General features: G+C 43.3%; 1 protein-coding gene across 7 annotated transcripts in view; it reads left to right on the plus strand.

Annotated features, from left to right (window-relative positions):
* Window positions 1–25001, plus strand: part of LOC139746573 (uncharacterized) — a 408313-nt gene that overhangs the window by 350207 nt on the left and 33105 nt on the right. For 4 of the 7 annotated variants that reach the window (XM_071657956.1, XM_071657952.1, XM_071657951.1 and 1 more), the window contains 4 exons: window positions 14252–14475; window positions 17556–17697; window positions 19805–19954; window positions 24213–24356. In XM_071657956.1, the coding sequence (XP_071514057.1) occupies window positions 14252–14475; window positions 17556–17697; window positions 19805–19954; window positions 24213–24356 (660 nt within the window). Of the gene's footprint in view, window positions 1–13617; window positions 13892–14251; window positions 14476–17555; window positions 17698–19804; window positions 19955–24212; window positions 24357–25001 lie in introns of those variants that run through there. The other 3 variants (XM_071657955.1, XM_071657953.1, XM_071657954.1) reach the window with 3 other exon arrangements.

The following is a 25001-nucleotide window of genomic DNA, read 5'->3' on the forward strand; positions in this document are numbered from 1 at the left end:
ACCTGGGAGCAGACGAAGCATGTTCAGCAAGGTTATCTACATGGTCTTGACGCTTATGGCCGACAAGGAAGGGTGTTCATGGCGATACCTTGAGCATAAACATGAGCCTCATTAAGGAGGGAGTGAATGAGGGAAGGCACAGACTCGTGCAGGGCACACACTCTCCTGAGAACGTTGCAAGAGCTGATTGGAGGTCAAAGAGGAGTGCAGCATGAGCTCAGGAGAGTTGGACAGTGTACCTCATTGCCTGGGTTACAGGTACGTGCGGCAAGTTGCAGTAAACTGTGAGCATTCCCGAGTGCTGGCTCTGCTCTGCACCTTATCAACCCCTCCAGGGCTTGGTGTTACCGAGAATTTTACCATCATTTCACTGGCGCTGATGCTCCTAAGGATATTCTCTTACATTATCCTGAATTTGCTGTGCCCTTAGCTCTTCCGTGCATCATCTTACTCGATTCATGTAACCTTTAGCATCTCTGTATATCCTTTAGATTGTGCACTCTGTATTTGATGTATCCTGAACCTCCTCTGTATCACGGCCAACGCAACCACAATCCTGTATGCATTAACATTTCATGCATTCTCATCCTCCGTTGTTTTGTTTTATAGTGGTATCAGTATCTTTGTGTACCATATGCCTTATGCAGGAATGCACCGTGATGCTATGTCTTGTATTGCCTTACTTTTGTGGTATACGAATGCCAGTAAGGCTTTTCCTCCCACTTATGAAGGAGCGATAATCATCTGGGTCCACCTAGGCCCACTTGGGCTCTCCTTTCACCCTCTTATGTCGATGTTTTGTACCTGCTTTCTACTCTATGCTTACCTCCACCTTCCCCCACCTGTGTTCCCTACACCTATAGCATTACAGAAATGCTTTTTATTGTATATATAGACAACGAAAGATTTACAATTGAAGAGCGAGAGATGGTAACAAAAACACGGCCAGCAACACATTGCTTTATTGTGCTAAGTACAAAGATTATGAGTTGATAGACGTGGTGTAGAATTATGGTTGGAAGATAAGGTATGGTAAGATGAAGTGGATGCTGGCTTGGCAAGAGTCCCGCGATGCTGGTAAAGGTGCAGGAGGTGAGGCAGGGGTCCCGTGGTAGTCTTCTCGAAGGTGAACTTCGGGGATGAGGCACCACAGAGACCTGCCAGGATCAGAAGTCAGGAGTCACGTGATGGACTGCTGCTGACACGGAGGAGGCACCCCAAGGGCTCTTTGAGTCTGGAGACTTCAGGCACTGGAGTGGTGCGCTCGTTGTCCAAGTCAGGTCGATTACTTGACAGGTTAGCTGTCGGTATTACCTTACTGTATGAGGGGCGGCCAGGTCTGGTCACGAAGGCGGTCCTTTGGGAGTAGTTGCACAAAGGCTGTGGATTAGCTGGAGAGACGAGAGGAGGGAGGAGCGGGTACAGAGAACCGCAGGCGAACCTTTCTGTTACTAAGACTGAGGGTAGCTGGCCCTGACCCGACTCCTCACCTAGGTCAGTGTATGGTCAGTGTAAGGTAAGCTGTCAGTTGCTTAATACAGTCCCAAGCTCATTACCGCTGTAACATGCCATCGCATCACTGTCAGTTAGGGTATACTTTGGAGCGACATTGGGAAAATGCCGCTACGTTAAAGTAACTCTGTTATCCGAAAACGTATCGGATTATTGAGGAGGTTAATTACTGATCCGAAAATTATATTTGTTGTGTCCGACGACGGGAAATCCTTAAAACAACTTATTTCCAGGTAATGGGCAAACGTTTCTAAAAGGACGAGCGGACGTTTCCAGATGATGAGCGTACATTTCCGGATGATGGGGAAATATTTTTAGATTCTCAGCGAAAAAGTTACCTACGTACCTCCCCAACACGGGAAACAGCAGATTCCCTCCTCCCACGTCTCTGGAAAGGTTCTTTTGCAAGTCCTTCTGTGGATAGACAAACCTGGCCGGTAGTGGGTTTGGTAATGTGTATACGCCGTTCTGAAGTAGGTGTACAGGTCAGTGAAAACGTGTGAATGCTGAGGGAAGCCGCAAGCGGCCAGTGTGGGAAGGAGCCAGGTGCGTGTAGCACTGTGTTCCAACAGCCTCACCCCGGGGGCTACTCCTCCCGTACTGGATGGCAGACATCCGCCAAGACTTATATGTAAAGTTGGCCCCTTTTTGTCTCCTCCGCCGGTCTCAAGCAGTATGAAGTTAATTAAACCCCCCTGAGCTTGACGGGGAGACCTTTAATTACGACGGTACAACGCTTCATAATCACAGTACGACCCATGAGTATGATGGTACGACCCGTGAGTATGACGGTACGACCCGTGTGCATGACAGTACGGTCGACCCTTAATAGATGGAGAGGCGTTCTACCTGAAAACGCTGTTCGTGATGGTAGATATCCTCAAAGGTGTTAGAAGAAAAAAAGTTCCATCATTCCTCGTCCAGTGAAGGAACAGAAAAATGAAATTAAATCCGTTATCAGTTAAAGCTAAGGTGCTTACGTGCACACACGTCCGTGCATGCTTACATAAAACGACCCAAATGGAGCAAATACGAATATATATATATATATATATATATATATATATATATATATATATATATATATATATATATATATATATATATATATATAAGGTTGTTTCCAGGTTTGGCCGATCTAGCGACTAAGGACAACACCAGTCCCTTGAAGTAGCAGGCATTGCTAGGCTAAACTGAGTAAGCAGCTTTCTCGCTAGTGTCAATATCGGCTGAGTAAAAGCACGGTAATCAAATGCCGGTGTGCTAACATCATGTCCGCCATTCTTCACAGTCTGTCATAATTTATAAGACCTGTCTTAAGTAAGAAATAAATAAATCCGACCCCCCCAAAAAAGGCAAACAAGTGGGCCGCCTCGTTCATCAGCCGGTGTACCGCCGCTGCAGGCTCAGACATACGCGCCATAAGCCATTTTCTCTGTTCCCAACTCCTTGTTTACAGAGCTGAAATTTTGTGAAGTGTAACCAGGTCTCATCTGCCGTTATTTACAACAGGGCTAGACCGCCTCTGGGAGAGAGAGAAAAATTACGCCGTTGAGGTAATTTGCTGCAGAATCCCCGACAGAATAAAGGATGTTTAGTATGTATTTACCTGATCTATAATAGGGAGGTTGGACGAGGAAAGAAAATCCCGTAAAGTTTACGATATACATTAAGTCCGCGTGCGTTTAGAAGTCCTTTTTTGAAGAATATTGAATGGAAATTCTTTCAGCAAGTCATTCTCTCCTCTGTAATTAAGAATAGTTTGTTGGTCGTATACATCGAAGGCCCGCGCATCAGCCATGTTTGGGCCAAAGCGTAGTCGCATTATTGTCAGAACGGGTCGGGTCCCCAACCCTCTCGCCGTCTGTTAATCTGTAGTTTGCTATATATATATATATATATATATATATATATATATATATATATATATATATATATATATATATATATTCTTTCTTAAAAAGTTATTCTACCGGACAGTGACGTACGGCATTTTATGCACTTGGGGTTGTCTGATAATGCCGCCAACGAAAAGAATTTCTAGATGGATGAATTTTCAAGGTAACGAGGTGCAACTAGAGTATAGAGTTTCACACGCATGATTATGTAAAAAGAAATTTCTCGGAAGTACACGTAGCCTGAATTTTACGACCCTTTATTATGACTGTTGTAATTGCTATTAAAGATAACGCATTACTCTTACTACATTTCATCCAAAAGGCGTCTGCGTCAGTGTTGTGTGGAGTGTAAAAATTAGTGAACGGAGACGCAAGCAGCTCTTGCCTGAGGTAATTGTAACAGATGATAATACCAAGAACGGAGGGTGTTGCCAGTAGGGGATTTATAGTGAGTTCAAGGAGCTAGCCTTCAGGTGACGTAAGAGGGCAGACTAACGAACTTGAAAATTGTTGATTATTAATAGTACTCCTATGATGAGGTTATAACTTGGATATCATTTCCATATATGTTAATTTTGATGTTAACTATGGCAGTTTGATAAGGTCTTTATTGTATATATATATATATATATATATATATATATATATATATATATATATATATATATATATATATATATATATATATATATATTCTTTCCTCTCACGGTGGATCGCCCGCATCCCGCGTTAGCGACGTAGCTCCAGGAACACGAAGAAAGGCCTCTCGTCGACATCTACTCACTTGCTATCATGTGTAATGCACCGAAACCACAGCTCCCTGTCGACAGTAGTCAGGCCACACAGACCTTTCCATGGTTTACCCACGATGCTTGACATGCCCAGGTTCCGTCCATTGACAGCACGTCGACCCGTGTACCACATTGTTCTAGTTCACTCTGTCTCGTGCTCGTCTTTCACCCTTTCCCAACTAACCTGTCCCTCAGCTCTGCTAAACCTAATAACCTTGTTAATTTTATTCACCTTTTCTTTCATCTTCCTTTCACACACCCTTTCAAACTCGGTCACCAACTTTTGCAGTTTCACACTAGGAATCTGCCACCAGTGCTGTATCATCAGCAAACAACATATGTCTCACTTCTCAGGCCCTTTCATCCCCTTCATACTGCATACTCGCCCCTCTTTCCAAGACTTGCATTTACCTCCCTAACCACCCCATCCATAAACAAATTGAACAATCGTGGTGACATCACACACTCTTGCCGTAGACTAACCTTCACTTGGAACCATTCACTCTCCTCTCTTCTTACACGTATATATGCCTTCCATTTTTGATGAATACTTCTCACTGCTTCTAGTAGCTTTCCTCCTACGCCGTATATTCTGAAGACCTTCCACAAGGCATATCTATCAACCGTGTCATATGTTTTCTTCAAATACATAAATGCCACATAGAAATCCAACCATTTTTGTAAGTATTTCTCACACATTCTTCATTGCAAACACCTGATCCATACATCCTCTACCACTTCTGAAACCGTACTGTTCCTCCCCAATCTGATGCTCTGTACATGCCTTCACTCTCAGTCACTACCCTCCCATACTACTTACCAGGTACACCCAACAAACTTGTACATCTGTAGTTTGAACGTTCACCTTTATCCTCGTGCGTTTATGCTGTTGCACTAAACGTGCATTCCGCCTATCCTTGCGATGATCCATACACACATTGAAAATCCTAACTAGCGACTCAGCAACGCAGTCGCTCACTTTCTCAATAACTTCAACTGCAATACCATCCCCTCCAGCGGCCTTGCCGCATTTCATCTTGTGCAAGCCTTTCACCACTTCTCACTTCCCTCATCCACTTTCCATGACTTGGCTTACCACCCCAACCCAAACACCCTCCATCTGCCACCCTAGCATCAAACACATTCAGCAGTCCATCAAAATACCCACTCCATCTTCTCACTTCATCACTTCCTGTTACCACTTCCCCTTTTGCCCCCCTTCGCCGATGTTCCAAATTTGTTGTCTTTGTTTTCCGTACATTATTAACCTCCTTTCAAAACCTCATCTTACTCTTATATTGTGAGCTTGAGTAAGGGCCTGTGAGGCGGTCGGGTTAACCTTGGTAGTCTGTGGGGCTTGGATCCGAATGGTAGGCTCTGGTTCCTGTACGTTATGTGTGACAGCTGAAGGCTAGATGTTGTCAACTGAGACCATTGCTTGTATGTTGTTGATACCAGGTCTGCAAGGCGAGTGAGGTACGATTATATATATATATATATATATATATATATATATATATATATATATATATATATATATATATATATATATATATATATATATACCGATTTTAAAGAAGGTGCGAATTTAGAATGGGCATCGTACCGTCTGGATGTTGTTGACGGTAATTTAAAAAAGTACATGTGGAACTCGCTGAATCCATCCGATTTATTGGATCGTTATCACGGAAGAGGCAGCGGATGCTGGCTCTTTTGTGACATATGAACAGTATGTTCTCATTGTCCCTGTATTATGAAGGCTTCAGGTAATACCAGTATCAAATGGCTTCAGGTTACCCCACGGTTATGAAGACTTCAGAGTTTCCCAGTAGAATGAAGGCTTCAGATTCTCTCTGTGTTATGGACAACCCAGATTGTCACTGTATTATGAAGGTCGTATGTAATCTTACCATTATGAAGACTTCAGAATGGCCCAGTTATTATGAAGGCTTCAGATTATCCCAGCACTATGAAGCATCAGGTTGTTTCAGTATTAAAAAAGGCTTCAGACAAGTGTTTTGCTCACCACTTCACTGTCTAGATGGCGGTAGTTTGTATCAAATCGATTTGTTATCAAAATCTCCGGATTTGAGTAGATTTTAAAAACGCTGAATTATAATCCACCAAAATTATTTTGTTGAACATTAATAACATTTTCCCTGATGTGTTCCACTTTATTTTGAGCTGAGGCCAACACTGTTGCAATTTAATGGATACTTTCCATAAAGTTAGTCAATTTGAGTAGCTGACTTAAAACTGTTGGAAATTATTGCTCGGATATACGGGTAATGAGCACAACAAATACGTTTTCACGCATCGTTTGTTTGACTTATTGAAGAGACTTTTACACAGTCGTGGCATTTAGGTGTATGTACGTACAATAATTTAGCCATTAATTCCAACAACTTACATGCGTGAAACTTCGTCGTCCAACAGTGTCGTGGTATATACATTAAAGTTACTAATAATGGAGAAATTAAGCCCAACTCTTAGTTCCCAGGGACCCAGTAATATTAGACTCCCTGTTGAAGTATTATAAAGGATGTTCCTGGTATGGTGGAGTTAACCACCCTTGAACACTACAAGTACGATCCTGTGGGTATGATACCCTGGCCCTTGACATGACTTTAAAAGCCTGGTCATGATGATATGGGTCGTACCAGGTCACCTACCAGGTCATCCCCACACCTTCCTCCCTCCTCCTCCTCTCCTCCTCTCACCAGGTCACCCCACACCACCCCACCTCCTCCCTCCTCTCACCAGGTGTGTCCTAGTCCTGGTCCTCACACCTGCCGGTGGTTGGTATACCGTCGACCATAACCGGTCTGTAAGACTTTTGTCCGTGGTCCGTGAGGCTGAGGGGCGCGGCCCCCTAACCCCCAGGCAGCGTGCGTGATGATCATGATCACGGACCCGTCCGTGCATTACCTTCTGTGCGTGAGCGTTACCGGGCGGCTGTACAGGCATAACACTCGGACGCCTCCAACAAAAGACACTCCTCCCGCTGCCCTCCACCTAGTTCTCTTACCTCCAACAGAAGACACTCCTCCTCCCGCTGCCCTCCACCTTGTTCTCTTACCTCCAACAAAAGACACTCTGCCCACTGCCCTCCACCTCGTTTTCTTACCTCCAACACCCAGCGGTAGACATATGATATAAGACATTTGTAAATATTTAAGAATTGTGTACGAAAACAGGCCATATATTTCTGTATCAAATCCAGGAGCATAAGTGACCTCTAAGTTTTATGTAGTGTGTTTTAAGAAGTTTATAAAGTGTTGGCGGTAATGAAGATGGTGGTCAGAAAAGAACTGAGCGGTTCTGGCTTGGCCCGAAATATGACGCAGTGCAGAGAAATGGTCGGTGTTGTTGAGTCTGGGGCAGGAGAGTTAGAGGGACCCGTGGGGCAGTAAAGCGACAGGGGCCCCGTGGGGGCAGGAGAGTTACTGGTACCCGTAGGGCAGTAGAGTTAGAGGGACCTGTAGCCAAGGAGAGTTACAGGGGCCTGTGAGACCCGTGGGGCAGGGAGAGTTAGAGGGACCCGTGGGGCAGTAGAGTTAGAAGGGCCCGTGTGGCAGGAGAGTTAAAGGTACCCATGTGGCAGGAGAGTTAGAGGGACCCGTGGGGCTAGAGAGTTAGAGGGACCCGTGGGGCTGTAGAGTTAGAGGGACCCGTGGGGCTGTAGAGTTAGAGGGACCTGTGGGACAGAAGGGTTAGAGGGACCCTTGGGGCAGTAGAGTTAGAGGGGTCACCGCCCGACATGCCCTCGCACCATCAATTAAGCGTAAGGTTCACGTCCGGCCGACCGGACGATGTGATCTGTGGCTGTCACCCTCTCTGCTGGCCAGGGGCCGAGGATGTACCCCTGCTGGCTAGGGGCTGAGGATGTAAAGCTGCTGGTCCCATGGCGTTGCAGGGGAAGATGGAGAACTTTTGTGGTAGGGGAGATATGTGGTGGTAGGGCAGCGCTTTAGTGATGGGGGAAGGCTGTAGTGGTAGGGGAGGGTTGTAGGTGGATAGGTGAGAGATGTAGTGATTGGGGAAGGGCTGTGGTGGTAGAGAGACGGCTTCCGTGGAAGCGAGAGGGATGTTGCAGTTGGGGAGGGCTGTCATGTGGTAGGGGTGCATTGTGGTGGTAGGGAAGGTTTGTCATGGTAGGGGAGGATCGTAGTAGGTAAGGAATATCTTGGTAGGGGAGGGCTGTGGTGGTAGGGCCTGGTACACGGGTTTTCATAATTGTATTTAATAGTATTTATGTCCATTGACTGTGTGTGTGTGTGTGTGTGTGTGTGTGTGTGTGTGTGTGTGTGTGTGTGTGTGTGTGTGTGTGTGTTTGTGTGTACATGGGGGAGTGTCGTGGGCCCAGGTGGAGAGTCATACTTCAGAAGCTTACACTCAAGAGAACAGAGATCCCATCCACGGTACGCTGAGGCACAGCACCAGACGAGCCGCCTGCGAAAGACGTCAAACGATAAGAACACACCGCTGAACACCGTTGTCGCGTTGAAACCACAGCGTAAGAAAGACGGACAGGTTTATTCTGGGCAGTAGACGGTCCACACTGGGGTAGGAAGGAAGGAAGGAAGGAATCCCGAAGATGTCCGCCATCCAGGTGGGAGCTGGTAAGAATAACATGACCCCCAAAGTTTAGTTATATAAGAGATGGGAGGCGGAGGTATTCCAAACACCCCAGCAACCTCCCTACCTCACCACCACCACCACCACCTGGTAGCTCCTGCCGCTGAGACAAAAACCGCGAGGGGTCCAAGTCACGAGCCACCAACGCCCTACAGACATATCACACTTATATAAACACCACAAAACTCTCCGGCCGTAGAAAAACAAACTTGACAAGAGAAGTAAAGGCAGTTGAACCAGAGATAAAAACGCGAGGTTATAATTAGCGGGAACACACACACACACACACACACACACACACACACACACACACACACACACACACACACACACGTTCCCTGAGGCCCTCGTGATGAACCATTTAAGCACGAGCGGCACGACCTCAGATTAATGGTGGCCAGGCCAACACACTCAAGGGTCGTGCTCAGCAGTGGCCAGGGTGGTAGTGGCTCGAAACATGCAGCAGGAGGAACCGCCGCAGGGGAGGCACTGCCGTACATCGCCGCCCCCTGGCCAGTCCTCCTGCCTCTCTCTCTCTCTCTCTCTCTCTCTCTCTCTCTCTCTCTCTCTCTCTCTCTCTCTCTCTCTCTCTCTCTCTCTCTCCACGATGGCCAAGCGTCATCAGCGTACAGCACTGGGATCCCTGGCCCATGGCGACGGGTTGGAGCAGGGAGCATCGCGCGCCACTCTGGTCTACACAACCGTAAGCCAGACCTCCATTATCTCCCCATCAATATATCATCAGCCCTTGAGTACTCCTACCTGCCGTGTGAGTCCGAGTCTCTCTCCTGCTGGAGGCTGTGACGACCCCGGCTGGCCAGGAGCCATGGTCCGCTGGCAAGGGAGAGAGAGAGAGAGAGGGAGAGGAGTTAACCTCATGTTTACTCAAACGGCCTGGGTTGAAGCAGTCGCCTCTTGCGGGGTGATTCACCAGCTTGTTAATGACGTCCCCCTTGGTGATGTATCAGCCTGGTATTGATGATCTTCCTCAGGGGCTTGAGGATTCACTAGCCTGGTACTGACAGCGTGTGGCATGATTGGCCGCGTACCCCCCAGCCATCACGTAGACTTTGAGTGGGGATTTCACTACTTAACGTGTCCAAGTACTTTATATATATATATATATATATATATATATATATATATATATATATATATATATATATATATATATATATATATATATATTGGAAAGGATCACAATTTTGTGCGTGATCAAGTATATTCCTATGAGTCCACAGGGAAAATAAAACACGGCAAGTTCCCAAGTGCACTTTCGTGTAGTAATCACATCATCAGGGGAGACACAAGAGAGAAATATAACAGTCAGTTGATATACAACGAAGAGTCGTAGCTAGGACGCCATATGGTAAACATGCGCCCCATTCTTTATAGATGGGGTGGGAACACAGTGTTTAGAATCCGTAGGTCAGGTGTGATGAGGCATGCTCACTCACCAGCAAAGAATGCCATGCATGTAAGGCGCTCATGTTCAGAGGGGGGAATACAGTAAACTGCTTTCGTTGAATAAGTTGGAGCGCATAGTGTTACATAGATGAAATGTCATATGAGGTGGTGGCCCGTAATAGACCGTCTCCCCCACCCCACCCCACACACACACACGGTACAAGGGAACAGAGAGATGGCACGTCAGAGGGACCTACTGCAAATAGGTAGAGGTAACCAGCGGAGTGCCCCAGGCTTCTGTTCTGGGACTTTTACTCTTTTCAACCCACATGAAATGACTTGCCAGAAGGGATGGACTCCTACATGAATATATCTGCAGAAGATGCAAAGGTCATGAATGAGATGAAGAGTGAGGAGGATTGCATCACCTTACAAGGGGATCTAAAGACTCAAAAGTTGCTCTGATACATACCTGATGAAATTTTTCCCAAGAGAACGTAAAGTAATAGGATAGGACATAGTGAAAGAAGACCCGGTATAATTGTTATATAGCAGGAGACAAACTTTATTATTCTGTGTGTAAGTAGGACTTGGTGGTCAACAACGTATATGTTTAAGGAAGTAATTATCAAGTTGGTCATATACGCATCTCAAGTTTGGTCACAGCATCTAAAGAAGCAACAAGAGCTAATAGAAAAGGTCCAGATGAGGGCTGCAAAGATGAGTACCAGAATTAAGAGAACTGAGTTACAGGGAAAGGCTGAAGGCTGTGAATTCGTTCATTTTGGAAGATTTAAGAATGATGGGCGGATGACCTGATCATAGCCTTTTTATTCGTAATTCGGGTCGACGACGTAGACAGTAACCAGTTCTTCGAGAGATGCGAGGGAAAAGCAACCAAAGGACATGACATGCAGTTAAACAAGAAACTCGTAAAAAAAAAAAAAAACTGTAACGAAGCAATTGTATAGTATGAATCGTGGACGAATGGAATTAGAATGAATGAGAACGTGGTTAATGCAGACGGCACACACAAAGTTTAGTAGTTTAAAACTCCACTTCACCGTCCAGTACAAATGGGTAAACCACATTAATATAAAACTGCGGCCGCGTTGCACATAAATTATAATTCCCAAAATAAACAATATCATTACTCTTGAATACGTCCGTGTGTTTGTCATCGTAAGGCTTAAATTGAGATGGAGCAAAATTTATTAGGACGAATTCACTCCCTCCCGGAAGACGGTTATGGCGTCGGCGGATTTAAATGTTGCAACCCGACTCCTCCGGCCGCGCGCTCTTCACGGTAACGCACCAGGACACTTCAACCCACCTTCTATTTAAGCATAACATTTACATAACTTTGAATGCTAATTAATTTCTCGTAGGGTTTTCCTTACCTATGACATTTTGCCATATATAGTGCGACAGTCCGGAGAATATTTCGGATTTTTTTTTTTGTTTTGTCGCTTGGAATGAAAAAGTAATGGTGTATGTGGGTGAGGGGTTTGGCTTGGCCCCCTCCTGGGCCAGCAGATGGCATGGCACTGTCTTCCAACTATTTGGCGAGCCTCCGAACCTGCTGTCACGGAGGTGGGGATAATCCCGCGTGCCAAGGTGAAGTGATGACCGTACTCTGACATCTTCAACACGACATGCCGCCCGCCACCTGTTGAATGTAGATTTAGATTGAGGATCTACGTAACAGTGGTTTTTGAGATTCATTATTTTCGAGGGAGGACCCAGTCATACGTTCTCATTAGTGTTCCTTGACAGAGGAACAGCAGGTAAATTCTCCCGGTTAACTCGGTTTCTGGCGGAACTGTTAGAATGAAGGTGTGATGATGTTAGAATGAAGGTGTGATGATAGGATCACATGATTAAAAAGAAAAAATGCCTAAAGACTTACAAACAAGGTGCAAATGGGCAGAAGTAAATCTGATGGAATATATGTCAATAAAGTCAGTATGATATCAACAACATATTTATGACCGTATAATGGCCGTTCTGGGAGTGATAAAAAGAATTACCAAAGGATTTGGAGTCATGAATATGAAAAGTGGAGATCATTCTGTTAATAATAGCACTTTTGAGCCCAGGTAATGTGTTTAACGGTAACGAGGACTTTTTTTTTTTACTGAATACAACATGCAGAAATCTATTAATCAAAATGTTTAATGTATACTTAAGCAAAACTGAAGACTGCTGTGTCGTGTGGCCACTATCGCAACCAACAGATGTAGAAAGAGAGAATTTAGGAGCACTTCACGAGCAAAATCGAGGGAAGAACAAACAAACTATCTTGAGATAAACTCAAAGTTTACAGTCTAGAAAGAAGACAGAGACACGTGATAGTCTAAATATGGCATGAAAATTGAAGATGATGGACGATGTGATTGACGTAAAAGTCGCTAAACAAGAACGAGACAGTAAGAGTCTGAAAAAAATTACATTGGAATGTACCGAAAAGTTATATCATACCAAAAAGTCAGGTCCTCCTCACCCCCGTAAAGAATGGAAACACAATTGAATGTACTACTAGGGAAAAATGAGAGACATGCAGGGAACACCAACAAGAACATGTGAATGAAAACTGATACGTAGTTTGAAGTTAGCCCCAGATGAACCCATGGACATGACGACAGAGAAACATTAGCCTTCAAGCCGCAAGGATTGAAGGCAACGCGTTTTTTTTTTTTTTTTCTTACCTTTTTAGTAAGATTTCGTCTTTAGTATATGCTCCTCCTTTCCCTTGAGTGTCGTTTTTGCCTTGACATTTTCGCTTAAGCACAAAATGGTTCATGAAAATGTGTCTCTCTGATTATACTCCACCTGCTTGAGGGTACACCGCAAATGAAGAGTCAGCTTTGGTTAGGCTTAATCATTGTGAGTACAGTCTCGTCAAAGAACTTCTCACTCCAGAGGAGTCTCCCTTTATCTGCTGCTGGAAGTAACGCACCCATGAGCTGCAGGGGTCTTTAGAAAGGCCATTGAAATTGGTTCTGGGGTAAGCATAAATAAATATGAGATAAATTTAACGCCCACCGAGAGATTTTGTGGTAGTGGACTGACTTGCCTACCGTGGCCCATGGGCAACTCGAGTTAGGTGTGGGAGCACAGACATTGTACAATATCAGTACTGAAATCAGAAGGATGTCTCAAATGCGGTAAAAGAGAATACATTGTAAACCGACTAGGCTCAGAACTGTTTAGATCGTGCTGTATGCAAGTATTAGAACTGTTTATAGGCTGTCCAGCTGGGGAACTGATACTCATATGGACAGATATCTTTAATATGTACCTGAACAGTGAGGTTTTGGTTGGTACATAGCTACGTGTACTGACCGCAGTCTCAAAACAGTCTTAACTGATCAGAGATGCAGCTTTGTCTCGAACGGACGTTGTGAAAGGAGACAAGTGTCCAGGCCCATGGTGGTGTAGTGCAGTAATGGTGTGGCACATCTGTGGTGCGATGGTGATGGTAGTGTGACAGACTCACGCTGTGGTGTAGTGTGCTGGTGGTGTGACAGACCCATGATGTATGAGACGTGCAGACGGTGTGGCAAAGCACTAGTGTTATGAGTAGGGACACTGGCACCATAGTAAATGGTGTGACGACACACTCTTTGGTTGGAGCAACGCTAGGTAAACATACTAAACATTCTAGCAGTTTTTTCTTGATTTTGCAAAGAAAGTGGAAATGGTAAGTATGTGTCGTCTGCTGATCAAGCTACTGATGCGCCCCCTATCATGCCTGGCCATTTCTGCTTTGTTTACGTCTTGTTTACCTCGTGCTGCTCTGCTTTGCTTAATTTTGCTTGGTTTTGTTGACCAACTCTGTGCATGGCGTCCCTGCCCTTCTGCATGTACTAAGTATTTATCTATTTTTAGTTAATTCGGTTGGGTTGTGATAGTAACATGGCCGGGGAGGAGCATGTTGGGTGCCTCTTGCTTCCTGGTGGCGGGCCTTCGGCTAACAGGTGCTTCTTCTGGTTCTCATTCCAGCGCTTTTGGCAGGCACCCTGAAGACCTTCCAGCGGCATGCGTGCGACGACACGAGCCTCACGCTCCAATGCCCCAACACCACCACCATCGATATCACCTTCGCCAGGTACGGGCGGCCAAGACAAGCGGAGGGAGGAGAGGCGGGCCACGACCCTTGTCCGCCCTTAGCGCCACACTCACACACCCAGCCCAAGGCCGCCTGCCACTACCCTCAGGAAGTCGACGTGAGTCAACACACAATGTTTCTCGCCTCCACCCTGATCCAGTGCTCGCTTTTCTCTCTCAGGTTGTCTTCAGCATTCGGTAGTCTTAGTTGACACGAAACATTGCACAATTCAACTCCATGGTATTAGACACAAGCACACAGAGGTACTAACTTTTTTTCAAAATGAAATCAAATTTAGCCTAGTTCCTTCCTTCTTCTTTTCTAGAATTACTTAACCCTGAAACACGTTGGACAAGGAGGTCCACTCATGATACAAACGCTACAGCTTCCAATTCTCAAAAAGAAAAAAAAAAGATAACGCGAAATACTGTCCACAAAAATAAAACTATGCAACAAGATCAACACCTACATACTTTTCCCATCCACCTACCCTCCCAGGTACTCTCTTTTACCGTAGAACCCAACTAAGATACCTTACACCTGTCTGTATGATTTCAGTGCTCACCATTCTTTACGGCTCAACACCCACATCCAAGATCCCCAAGGTGAACTATTCACATGTAAACTGCACCCTTTCAACATCCTAAACCGATGAAACCTGTCAGCCAAAAACCAGCCTCGCCAGACATTAGTTTTTGTTCACCATCATGCACACAAAAGACCACCAGATGCACACTACACAGACTCTCCTCTGACCACATACCCATCCTGACAACCCTTTGACTAACCCACCCTACTCACACAACCATCAGAGACTTCAAAAACCATTAGAAAGCTCATTGGGCAGTGTTCACACAGTACACGGAATCCAGGCTCCTAAACTTCACAATAGATGTTTTTCCATCCCTGTATATGCCATCTCATACTTCAATATCACCAACCAAGCCAGCAAAAAGTATGTACAACAAGGACGTACAATGAAATACAACCCAAATTTCTTCCCACAAATTGTAGGCATCTTTATACAAAAATGAAAAACATCTGAGACGAAACCACTTTCACCAGAAGTCATAGAACAAAACCAAACCTAGATTAGTGTTATCACTAATCTAATCAGACATGCAAACTACCAACAAGAACTCTTTCCTCAGCACAGTGAACCACAAAACCTAGAGCAACCAACTCTGGCACTAAAGGTGTATGGATGGTACTTACAAAGGAGTGCTTAAGCAGGAGGAGGTCAGGAGGAAGTCACAGGGGTTGAAAAAGAGAGTAAATGAGTGGTGGGGTGAGTGAGTATTAGTAAACTTGAGGGAGAATAAGGTGTTTTGGAAGAGGTTGTGTGAAAAAAAGAGGATGAATGGGAACATTGGTGAAGGGGGCAATTAGGGAATTGGTAACTGGTAGTGATGATATGGGAAAATGGACTGAGTATTTTGAAGGATTGTTGAATTTGTTTAATGTTGGGTTGGCAGATGTAGGGTGTTTGGGTTGGGGAGATATGCAGAGTGAAAGAGAAGTGGTGAAAGCATTTGAATTTCATAAAGAAGTGTGACTGTTTTGTTGTTTGGTTAGGATCACAGTAAGATGCCTAAGGTTTGTAGAATGCATATATAGTACCATTGTAGAAAGGCAAGGGGGGAAAAAATTGAGTGTTCAAACTACAGAGGTACATGTTTGTTGGGTGTGCTTGGTAAATTGTATGGTAGAGTGGTGACAGAGGCATGCACATGGCATTAGATCAGGAAGAAGCAATATGATTTTAAGAGTGGAAGAGGATGTGTGGATCACGATTCTGCTTTAAAGGAATGTGTGTGAGAAATACTTAAAGAAACAGGATTTGTATGTGGCATTTATGGATATGGAAAAAGCATAAGATAAGGTTGAAAGAGATCCCCTGTGGAAGGTCTTACAAATATATGGTGTGGAAGGAAAGCTACTAGAAGCAATGAAAAGCTTTTATCAGGAGTGTAAAGCATATATGTGATAGGAATAGAGGAGTGTAAGTAGTTCCAGATTAAGTTTGGTCTGCAGCAGGGTGTGTGATGTCACCATGACTGTTTAACTTATTCATGGTTGAGGCATTGAGAAAGATAAATGCAAGGGTCTTATATAGAGGGGCAAGTGTACTGTCTTTAGGGTTTGGGGGGGATAGGAAGTGAATCAGTGTTATTCGCTGATGACACAACACTGATGGCAGATTTGAGTGAGAAACTGCAGAAGTAGGTGTTGAGTTTTAGAGTGTGTGCAAATGGAAGAAGTTGAAAGTATATGTGAATAAAAGCAAGATTATTAGGTTTAGCAGGACAGAGTAGCTGGGGTGAGTTTGAATGGAGAATTTTTTAGGAAGTGAAGTGTTTTAGATACCTGAGTGGACCTAGCCACAAATGGAACCATGGAAGTGGAATTGTGTTGTTAAGTGGGTGAGGGGTGAAGGTTTGGGGAGCATCAAAAAATTTCTGGAGAGGTAATTTTCTGCAAGGGCAAAAATGAGTATGTTTGAAGGTATAATAGTCCCAACAATGTTGTATGGATGCAAGCCTTGGTCTACGGATGAGGACGTACAGAGGAGGGCGGACGTGTGGGATACTGTTTGAAGACATGTGGTGTGTGGTAGTTTGATCAAGTAATAAAAGAGTAAGTAATAAGTGCAGTAATAAGAAGAGTGTGGTTGAGAGAGCTGAAGAGGTTATGCTGTTTGTGAAGAGATTAAGAGAATGAGTAAGGATATTTGACAAAGAGGATAAGTGTTTCATAAGTGTAGGGGACAAAGAGAAGAGAGAGATGAACTTGGAGATGGAAGGATGGAATGTAAAAGTCTCCAAGTACTCAGGACAAGAGGATGAAAGGCATGCTCAAAGTTGAATGAACTGGAGTGATATGGCATACAGGAATTGACATGCTGTCAGTGAACTGAACCAGGGCATGTAAAGTAATCGGAGGAAGCCACAGGAAAGTCTGAGGGGCCGGGTTGTGGAGAGGGGGCTGTGGTTTTGATGCATTACACCTGATAGCCAGAGATGTGAGCTAATGTAGCCTTTCTTCATCTGTTCTTGGCAATACCTTGCTAATGCAGGAAATGGCAAACAAGTATGAAAAATATATAAATCTTTATATACTGCATATGTAAATGCTGTTGTTTATGTGATTACATGGCTGAGTGCTCATATACATACTGTTCTTACGTTCTGTGTACAGTACAGGACTCTACAGCTGGTGGTAAACAAGTGCCAACATGAAATGCAGTGCAAGATCCACGTGATGCCAGATACTTTCATCAATACTGACCCCTGCCCCTACACTCGCAAGTACATCGAAGTTGCCTACAAGTGTCGTCCAGGTTAGTCCAAACATCATGCTCGTCTGTTTGCTCTCCTGTTTCACAGGTTTTGTGCCACTGGTTGTTCTCCTACTTTGCATGTTTAGTTCTCGATGCTCATATGTTACTCTGCTTTATAAGATAATCTCCTTCCTCACTGGTTACTTCTTACCCTGTACTTTTGTCTCCTGCCTCTTAGTCCATTTTTTCCCTTGTAGTTACTCTCCAGCCTCACTTATTACTCTGTATACCATGTTAGTTACTCCCCTTCCTCTCTGTTTATTTACATATATGTTTTTACTGCTATCTCTCTTGCTCTACCATTTACTCTTATGCTTCCTTCACATTCAAATAGGCACAAAGAAGTCTTTATATAGGCAAATATTTGAGCTACAACAGGTACCTACCATCATATTCGACTTTTTTGCAACCCAGTAAACATAAAAAGCATGACTAGAAACTTTACTAAGATACTAAACCAGTATTTAACAAACCTACAAAATTTTTCACCTTTTCAACTTCCAGCAATATATCAACAGAATTTCAACAACACCACTCTCTGAAGCTGTTTCCTACATAGATCAATAGCTTATACCAAGATGTACTATATGATATTATTTTATTGCAACTCTACAGTTGTGGTTAGATTTTTGTTTTCCTTATCCATACTCTTGTGAGCAGAGGTTCAGGTGGGAAAGCAAAGGCTGTGGCTGCTGCCTTTTACTCTGATCTTTTTCCTTCTTTCTGTTGTAATGCAGTGTATATATAGTGTCCACAAAAACCTTGTTTGCTTCCCCATACATTTTCTAAGTTGATGTCTTACTTATATTTTAGTTCTTTGCCATCTCTTCTTCGGCCTTGATTATTATCTGCAGCTGGGCATGGAATTGGCAAGGTTCCTGAAGTATGCAAGGTTAAATTTTTTGGTCCAGAGGGTGGGTCTTGATTTCCTGAATGAGGTGAGGCACTGATAAAAGTGTTTGCAGGAAGCCCAGCTGTTTGTGTGTTTTGAGCACCCACTGCACCTAGAAATCTCATATATTCACATTTTTGTGTTTTTAGATGAGAATTCAGGCTTCCTCCTCCTTAGAAAGATAAAGGCCAACTGTCTTGAAGCAGAGTAGGAAGAAATAAAGTGCTCAGAACTGAAATTCCTAAAATGTGAAGTGATAGTTAGGGAGAGTAAAGAATGAACATCCTTCAAGATAGCCTGAGGCATAGTGAGGCAATTTGATGGGCTCACACCTTTAGAAATACTATTGTCAGTGACTAAATGTTTGATGATTTCACCCTAAGAGCATTATATACTTGTACCCACAATAAACTTTAGATTTGTATCACATTTGAAAATATATGGGTGGCAGACAATGGTTTTTGCAGACAACACAACAACACAGAAAATTAAAAATGTTTCTTGAACATAAGATGATGTAAGGATAGAAGTGTCAGAAAGTATATATGAAAGAAATATAATGATACAGTTCGAGAGATCATTCCTACATAACTTTTGATAGTCAAAGAACAATTTATTGTTACATTGAAAGATACTGGAGTTGATTGAATCCTAGTTACTTGGGTGTTCAGGTTGTCATAGTAATAGTTAGTATGCTATTACCATTTGTAAGCTTTCCCTAGACAGAGCATTCCAGTGTACTCTGATGTATAGATACGTATTAGCATGACATCCTTTAAAATTACTTTAATTTACATCTAAAGATTATATTTGTGTAAAGGTTTCCAAGAGATTTTTCCCAACGACGTCATCAATGATTGCCATCTTATGATTTTGTTATTGAGGTTGGATGTTTAATTGATAGAACTTAGCATGCAGCCAATTTTAATTGACAAAAAGTCATGTGGTGTTAATTTACCTTTATCTGTATCATTCCTACATTATCCAGCGTTTATAAAACGTTTTTTACAACTTGTTTTACATATGAGGTTATATCATTGCAATATTACTGTAAGTGTCATTCTGCCAATATGGTATCTTTAATCTTAAAACACCTCTGATGCAACTTTCTTAGCAATTCATTTGTGATCATGTTATTGTGTAACGCTTTTTTAAAAGAATTTCAGAAACTTCTCATTCTCAGCATTGTTTCATTCATTTTGATGAATCTTTCAGAGACATTCATCAACAAAATTGTGTGTGAGTACGGGGAACTGACGCTCCAGTGTGAAAAAAACTCAAGACTAGCAATATACAATGTCTTATTTGGTCGAAGTCTATCTGAATTCTTTACTTGTCCCCAGCCCACTGGTGTCCCAGATGAAGGTGAGTCATCTTTTCTTTTTAATAAAGTTCTCTGCTAACTTTTCTGCTATGTTAAGAACCACATGTTACCCCTTTTTTTGTTTTTCGTGAAAAATTGTCCCTTCTGTTTAGTGTCGTACTGACCTTTATCTTATGCCTCCCCCGCTCTCTCCTTTTCTGTTACTTCCACACCCAACGCCTCCACATTATCAGGCTCTGGTACATTCTTCTTTTGCAACATAGCATCAGCATACCCATTCACCTTACCTGTCCAGCACTCCATGGTAAAATTAAATGTGGCCAGATCAGTCAACCAGCACCGCTCTGACACCCCCAGGTTAGATTACTCTAGATGTGTCTTTGGGTTGTTATCCATCATTACCTTAAACTTTCCTCTTATAAGATAACCTTTGAACTTTTCTGTGACTGCCCACTTCAGAGGCAGCAGGTGGAGCTGTAGTTTTGCATATTGCCGTCTGCAATACTCAGTGATATTATGATATTATTCCCACCAAACACTGGTTCTTTTGAGACTGACCACCTAGCAACCTCTGTATTAGCATTCCGCACCATGCATCCACTCTCCCTTGTATAGCTACATTCACTGCTATGTACCCATTGTAGGGAATTGTCTCTCATTGGCTGCCCTTAGTGTAAATTCTCCCTAGTCCTGTTAGGTAAATCCCTTGGGCTCCAGTTCCTTTCTTCTGACATGAGATGGAACAGTCAATCAACTTAACATCCTTTCTGATTAACTTCTTGGAGCCCCCTGATCTCTTCTCTCTTGATGGGCCCTGTGCAATAGAGTTGATCTGTTTCTCACCTCATTTTCATAATGTTGTACATCCCCAGTGGCCTTGTGGTGGCCCCTCCTGAGACTTCTATACTAGCATTGTTAAAGGGCAGGGGTGGGCCTGTTCTTCTTCCCTCATCTGATCTCTCATCCATTCATCCCCTCACAATCCTCTGCCTTATCTCCTATTCTCCCGCACCCAGAGCACCAACCAGAAAATGGGGCCACTCCCTTACTATATCTCTCCTCACACCAGCCTGTGTCTGCCTTATTTCTACTTTGCAGGTCCTGGGCCTGTCGTCTTAGCTGCTCTACTTCGCTGTGTCCCCTGTCTCCTGCCTGTCCTTCCCTGAACATTTCCAGTCTTCCTGTGTTTAGGTTGCATGCCCCATGACCTTTCCTAGGAATTTCTGGGTGGGGTGGCCTCTCCCTGAATGCCTCCACATTTCTAGCCTTGTGCATTAGTGTCTTGTAGATCACCTGAAGAATTCTTGAGATCCATTATGAACCTTACCTTCAAACTCTGCTCCATCAAGGCCCATGCTGTCCCCTTACATTCACATAGCTTCCAAGCTTCTCCTCTAACTCATTGGCAAATTCTGCGATACTTTCCCAATCTCCCAGTCTCCACAGCACTAACTTAGTCTCCAATGAAGTAAGAGACTCCTCAGTGGCAAAATCTTCTTCCAGTGTCTTAAGGTATCGAAAACATTTCCCTTCCTCTAAATTTTCTTCATTCACACTCACACCCCAACCAGCCTGTCAATCTGACCAGCTAAAACTCAGTAATCTTGCTTTTATTTGCATCTATGCTCAAAATCCTTCTTTCTCACGGTTTACTAAACACACACACCAATTTCTGCAGTTTCTCACTTGAATTTGCTACCAGTGCCATGTCATCAGCAGATGATGCTGATACATCCCAAACCCCTCTCCCCTCTCTCTAAGACCCTTGCATTTATCTCGCTCACCACACCATCCATAAACAAATTAAACAGCCATGGTCTCATCACACATCCCTGCTGCAGGCTAACCTTTAACCTGGAACCACTCAGTCTTCTCTCTTCCTCCTTCCACAAGGTATATATGTCTATAGGAAGAGAGGAAAGTGATTGGTTCTCAGTGAATGTAGGTTTGCGGCAGGGGTGTGTGATGTCTCCATGGTTGTTTAATTTGTTTATGGATGGGGTTGTTAGGGAGGTAAATGCAAGAGTTTTGGAAAGAGGGGCAAGTATGAAGTCTGTTGGGGATGAGAGAGCTTGGGAAGTGAGTCAGTTGTTGTTCGCTGATGATACAGCGCTGGTGGCTGATTCATGTGAGAAACTGCAGAAGCTGGTGACTGAGTTTGGTAAAGTGTGTGGAAGAAGAAAGTTAAGAGTAAATGTGAATAAGAGCAAGGTTATTAGGTACAGTAGGGTTGAGGGTCAAGTCAATTGGGAGGTGAGTTTGAATGGAGAAAAACTGGAGGAAGTGAAGTGTTTTAGATATCTGGGAGTGGATCTGGCAGCGGATGGAACCATGGAAGCGGAAGTGGATCATAGGGTGGGGGAGGGGGCGAAAATTCTGGGAGCCTTGAAGAATGTGTGGAAGTCGAGAACATTATCTCAGAAAGCAAAAATGGGTATGTTTGAAGGAATAGTGGTTCCAACAATGTTGTATGGTTGCGAGGCGTGGACTATGGATAGAGTTGTGCGCAGGAGGATGGATGTGCTGGAAATGAGATGTTTGAGGACAATGTGTGGTGTGAGGTGGTTTGATCGAGTGAGTAACGTAAGGGTAAGAGAGATGTGTGGAAATAAAAAGAGCGTGGTTGAGAGAGCAGAAGAGGGTGTTTTGAAGTGGTTTGGGCACATGGAGAGAATGAGTGAGGAAAGATTGACCAAGAGGATATATGTGTCGGAGGTGGAGGGAACGAGAAGAGGGAGACCAAATTGGAGGTGGAAAGATGGAGTGAAAAAGATTTTGTGTGATCGGGGCCTGAACATGCAGGAGGGTGAAAGGAGGGCAAGGAATAGAGTGAATTGGAGCGATGTGGTATACCGGGGTTGACGTGCTGTCAGTGGATTGAATCAAGGCATGTGAAGCGTCTGGGGTAAACCATGGAAAGCTGTGTAGGTATGTATATTTGCGTGTGTGGACGTATGTATATACATGTGTATGGGGGGGGGGGGGGGCCATTTCTTTCGTCTGTTTCCTTGCGCTACCTCGCAAACGCGGGAGACAGCGACAAAGTATAATAAAAAAAAAATAATAAAATAAAGATTTCATCACCTCTTTTCTCTTCATTAAACCACATTCCATACATATCCAACCCAGACATCCTATGTCTGCCCTGTCATCAAACTCATTAAACAGTCCTTCAGCATACTCATTCAATCTCCTCATTAAACATTTCTTCAGAATACTCATTCCATCTCCTACTCACATCATCACTGCCTGTTACCACTTCCCCATTTGTCCCATTTTCTCACACTATATCAACCTCCTTCCAAAACATCATATTCTCCCTGAAGTATACTGATACTTGTTTACCCCTAAATAAATGGCTGCAGCACTGCCAGTGTACAGTAATTCCCCCATGGGTGTAATACATACACATTTCAGAATGCAGTCATATTACAAATCCTAATAATAGGTGCTTTATTAGTTATATAAGTTTGTATGAATTATCTATATACATTTTCATACTGCCTAGGAAGTGCAAAATTTATGTGTTATGCCCCACAGCATTTTGATGATTACTTAACTGCCAAGTTAAAAAAGAATATGGTTGGAGGATATGGAAACATTTTCTTGAGATGTCAATATTTGCTTACTGACACAACTCTGCCATATAGCTTACCCAGATTTTTTATTGCCTCAGACCATATAACACACACTTGAAGTCAGCAAAGAATCTTGTACTATTTACAGCACATCAGCAATCAATGGGTTAATAAAAGATGAAAACTGTTAGTGAATGCTCATAAGTATAAGCACCTGTAAGTAAGGTGGATGTCCATAATTGGTGGAGTACCAAGACTGAGGTTATATTTTTAAGTACCACTCAGTTCTAATGCAGTAGATGTATCCCTGGTGTGCCATGTGATTATGGAAGCAATGGTGGTCAAATATAATTACATTTACAGTACTTTCTTGATTACCATAGGCTTAGAAGTTAGCCAACCATATGCCAGTCTCCTGCCAGGGGAAAAGACCTTAAAAAGAAATGATTTCAGTCATTTTTGTAACCTTCATGTAAATACTATCCACTACCCTTCAGATCATGTTATTAAAAAATCGATTATTAATATGCAGCTGCCATATGTTTTAGATATACGTAATTTCAAGACAGAGCAAATTTTTGGGACCATTCAGGTTGTACATGCATTACATTTAATGATGACTTCTTTGTGGTGTTTAACTCTATTTTTTTGTAATGTACATTCATATATAATAACCAGTTTGTTAAGATTATTTGCACTAATAGTAGTTGACAAACATCAGACTGCCAAGCAAGCTATGCGAATGAGATTGTCATGAAGCTCTGCCATGGACATCGCCAGTGTCACCTAAAAGCAGATCCAGAAGTATTTGGCTCACCCTGCTCACCTGACTCCAATATGTACCTGAAAACTGCTTATACATGTGGTATGTTCCTTTTGAAAGTCTTTTTTCTGTTTCAAGAGTGTATTGTGTGTTGTGCATACAGTGTTTATATCTTGAAGAAACTGTATCCTCATGATAAGTTTAACAACAGTTGTCTGGATTTGTTGAATGCTTTCCCCTTTAATTAAAAATACTGTGTATATGTGTAAGAATGGCTAGAGATGAAAAAGGATATTTCCTGTTTAACAGGTAGTAGTTAGTAGGCAGCCAATGACCTGGGAAGTATATTACCAATACTACCCATCTGGGTACTGGGAGAGTTAGTGACGGCTGTGTAGTGGGCACTCCTCTGACCTCAATAGCTGTCTTTTCTTTCTGCCTCTCCCACATGTGGAATACTGGCATTCTGGCCACAATCACAATTCTCTCCTTTTCATGCATAACGCTCGACAACACTTAACTCACACAGCTCATTCTTCGTAACTCATATATTTTCCTGTGATGAGCACTATGCTTTAGCCTTACCTTGTGGCAAATTGGTATGAGCAGTAGATAGAAGCACTAGTTACTTGAGGCAGAGGCAGCATAGACAAACAAGTACAGGAGCAAGTATATGGGGGTACCTCACTGGCAAACTGTGCACTTAACTCCTTGACTGTATGGAGGATTATATTCTTTGAGAACGCT

The sequence above is a fragment of the Panulirus ornatus genome, chromosome 65 (genome assembly GCF_036320965.1).
Source record: "Panulirus ornatus isolate Po-2019 chromosome 65, ASM3632096v1, whole genome shotgun sequence".
Classification (NCBI taxonomy): Eukaryota; Metazoa; Arthropoda; class Malacostraca; order Decapoda; family Palinuridae; genus Panulirus; species Panulirus ornatus.